At 39.7% G+C, this 4,016-nt stretch overlaps 1 protein-coding gene across 1 annotated transcript in view; it reads left to right on the forward strand.

Annotated features, from left to right (window-relative positions):
* The window catches only part of exoc4 (exocyst complex component 4), a 104,992-nt gene that overhangs the window by 75,657 nt on the left and 25,319 nt on the right, over window positions 1-4,016 (forward strand). Inside the window, 1 exon segment of the mRNA XM_025057137.1 lies at window positions 2,402-2,539. Coding sequence (XP_024912905.1) covers window positions 2,402-2,539 — 138 coding nt within the window.

A 4,016-nucleotide genomic window follows, 5' to 3' on the forward strand; every position in this document is an offset into this window, starting at 1 on the left:
CGTCTCGTGTGGGGGCGCGGGGCCCCCCCCCCCCCCCCCCCCCCCCCCCCCCCCCGCCCGTAGTTAGTAGAGCGGCCGCTGTTTTCGTGCACATCTCTCCGTCCACATGCGAGCGAGCAAGAGGGAGGGGTGACTGGGTGCCAGGAAAGAGCTATTAATATTTATATCATTCTCTCACATCAGGGTTCCTTCCATATTTTTTAAAGATCAATTACTATCACTACTGCCCCCTATGGTCTCCGCAGTCCTGTTGGCAGTTAGCGAGGGACCTTGAATATAATGAAACTATATCAAAAATAAATTATTAATGACAGAATTATAGCGGCGACACTGCGGCCAATACCACGCAGAGTTGTAAATGTGTGAAGTCTAATTCGGTGTCATTCAGGCATGTTATTAATCCCACACCCTACTCTGGATTTTAATCCTCTCTACATGCAGAATAAATAAGATTATCGACTCTCTGGAGAAGATCGTCGGCCATCTGTATTTTAATTGGTCGACCTACATTTCATTACAGTTCGATGTGTTTGTTTTTAACAACTACCAGACCTCACATTTCTACATGTAGTACTTGCATTGAAGTACTTTAAAGCAGTATTTCCCAAACTTTTTTCCTGGGGACGCATATTTTAAAAGTCACAAACCTTCGCGACCCAAGTCTATAGACATTATTCGTAAACTCCTGGGAAACATGATATGAGACGACCCAAAAAAATATCTCTGGCAACCCAACTGAGAGTCGCAACCCAGTCTTTGGGAAACAATACTTTAAAGGAAACGTTTTTCCAGAAATGTTGAAAAAATGCTTCAGAATTTGAGCTCTATGTTGCTGTTCTCTCTGATTGACTATTCTGTAGTAATAAAATAAGATGGATAAATAACATAAGAATCTCTATATATTTTTAATTGAAGTGCTTGAAAGATTTTGAACTCTGTAAAGTTTTAATTTCTGAAAGGATAGAATTGCACATGTAGAGAAAACGTTAGATAAAAATTACATTGATTTTTGATTTTTTGTTTTCTGCCTGCGTAATGTAGAGAAAACGTTAGATAAAAATTACTTTGATTTTTGATTTTTTTCTGCCTGCGTAGACTCCTTAAACCTGTTTTATCTGATTGGATTCTTCAGTTTGGGTTCAACAAGATGGTCTATCTTGACATTAAGGCTTTCCAGAGGTTCTGCAGACTCATCAGCTGGTGTTGGTGAACTCATTTAAAAAAGCCGGTCTAAGCAGATCTGAGGTTTTATAAAATTGGACATGATTCTAGAAGTAGCCATTAGCAGATATGTACACCTGATAAAGGGATGGAATTCTTTGTGTTTTCAACTTGAACTTTTTTTTATTGTTGTTTACACCACATTTGGGCCAACACATACAAAGACTCAGCAGAAATGTAGTCTCATCAGACAAGGCAATTTTCCAGCCCATTTTGTTGTGTTACCGTTGCCTTCGTGTTAGATTGTACCAGACTGGCCTTTCTCCTCCAATCAAAAAATGTTCCCTGCCCTGAGAACTTGTTTTTCCATTTTAGCACCAATCTTTAGAAACTGCGGACCAGAAAGTTCTTCCAGACCTCTCCTTCACTTCGACCATTTCTGCCCACTCAAACATATTGAGTTGCTGCTGCTTAATTGAGCGATTAGTAATATGCAGTACCAAGCGTTTTGACATGCGTGATCAATAAAGTGGGAGATCTCTGTAATTTTGACCGAAATAATAATGTTCTACACACAACCCTGTGGCACAACAATCCAATTAATTTAATTTAATTTAATTCAAAATTTAAAACAAATATTCAATTGCCAGAACCAGAGTAGGTGAAGAGCAGCCATCTCACTTACAGCTCTTGATTTGCTGAAAGGTGTGTGTTTTGAAAAGTTTGCTGTCTTCCTGTGTCTGAGTGAGTCTGTCTGGGGATCCCAAGCTGCTCTGCTGTTCCCAGGCCAGCTATTAGTCACGCTGGAGTGGCTAATCTGTAATGGCTGCTGTCACAGTCCTGCTGCAGCTCCTGGTGATGGGTGCACTGTGACAAATGTGCACCAGTACTTACTTTCAGTCCCAGACTGAGAAACACACCAAAGTTTAAAAAAAAAAAAAAAAATCAACGACAATGAAACACACACACCTACAGTCTGTGTGCACTCACGCCAGTTCATTTCCACACAGAGAGTCATCCATTTCACCGATACGTTGTTAGGACTTCGACAAGCTGTCCAGTCAGCGGTCATCACTGCTGTTGTAGGTGACAGGACGGATAAGTTAGAGCCGTTCACTTTCAACAGACTTGATACAACATGACACTCTTATTAATGGTTCATTTTTTGGCTGTCTGTTCCGTGTTCTTTACTGTTACTGTTGACAAACGCTGATGGCGCCGCTCGCTTGTCTTCCTCCAGAGCACGGTGGTGGTGGAGAAGTCCATCCAGGATCTCATGAACCTGATGCAGGACCTGAGTGCTTATTCCAACCAGTTCCTCGAAATGGTGTGTGATAAGCTCAAGGAGTACAAGGAGATCTGCAATACAGCGTACAGGTAATAGATGAATAGAGGCCTCCTTGTTTTTTCTTTTTACTCTAAGGAATTTGGTGTTAGCATCAGTTAGAACAAATCATGTAGCTCCCCAGCTGCGGGATACAGTGAGAACTGTACTGGTAAAACATAACTGTTTTAACCATAACTGTTGAATTCTGTCATTTAAAAAAAATAAATATGAAAAACTAAAAGCGCACTTTTTTACTCTACAGTAGCGCTAATCTGTGGAGAATACTTAAAACACTGATATTTACAGTCAACAAAGGGAATAAAACCACATATTTTTGCAAATTACCCCTTCAGTAACTCTGCGACCCCTACCTTGGCAACCACTATTCTGAAAATTACGAAACAACAGCTGATTTGATTACATTTTAGCAGAGTTAAAAACTGTTCCTCCAGACCATCAGTTAAAACATAGATGTCATTTAAATCTACAGAAAGCCTTGGTTCCTCTGGGTCCTATAACACCTGGCCAGGTAAAGTAAAGGGCTAAAGAGTGTAGAGAGTGTGAGGAACGGAGGGATGAACAGGCCAGGAGTTGGAGGGACGGGAGTGACAGACTGCTGGGAGTCCATCTGGACTCTGTCATGGGGTCAGCATCACTTTCTCTGGGTCCTGTGAATAATAAAGACAAGCCAGACAGAGTCTGCCAGAGTGCTGTGTGTTGGTCTGCCTGGTTGTTGTTGTTGTTGAGCACATTAACGAATAAACAGGTCCCTGTCGACCTCACTTTTCCCTCTGAGTCAATACAAGCCTTTACCTTCAGTCAAACTCATGTACATTTGAACAGATACAATTAATGTTTATTTACTACATACTATATAATAATTTATCATCCTGATATGCAGAGTACTGTATATATAAGTACCTGGTTATTGTTATTGTCTGATTACCAGTATATCTACATAGGAAAAAGAAGTAGTCCACTAGTCAAAGATACTGTGGCCCAACATTTCCTAAATTTTTTTTTAAGAACTAATGAAACTTGGCCAAAAGCTGAAAAAAACACAAGTTGGCCAAAAGATCATATGTGTCAAATTAAGGCCCACGGACCAAATGCGGCCCACTAAGTCATTTTGTGTGGCCCGCTGTTTAATTGCCTTATAACACAGTCCATGTTGCTGAGTCTTTAACTTGTTAAATTTAAAGTTGTTTTTTAAATTATTATATAGAGTAAAGTACAATATTTTTAACTTACATAAATACTAATCAATTGCAGAAACGTGTATTAGTATGTTATGGAGCCGTTACATCTATACAGTCTTACAGTTACAGAAGGAACAAGTTCAAGTATTGCTGATGCGGCCCTCTGCTAAATATGAGTTTGACACCCCTGAAATATATGAAGGCTAGTCCAAAAACACTGAAAAAGTAAAAGAAGAAGTGATTCAGGCTGAAACTCCTTAAAATGTTTTTTTAATTTTTAGCATTAAACTATTTTTCTAAGGCTTTGATCAAATACCTACATTTACCTT

This window comes from Cynoglossus semilaevis, chromosome 8 (assembly GCF_000523025.1).
Source record: "Cynoglossus semilaevis isolate Cse_v1.0 chromosome 8, Cse_v1.0, whole genome shotgun sequence".
In the NCBI taxonomy this organism is placed as follows: Eukaryota; Metazoa; Chordata; class Actinopteri; order Pleuronectiformes; family Cynoglossidae; genus Cynoglossus; species Cynoglossus semilaevis.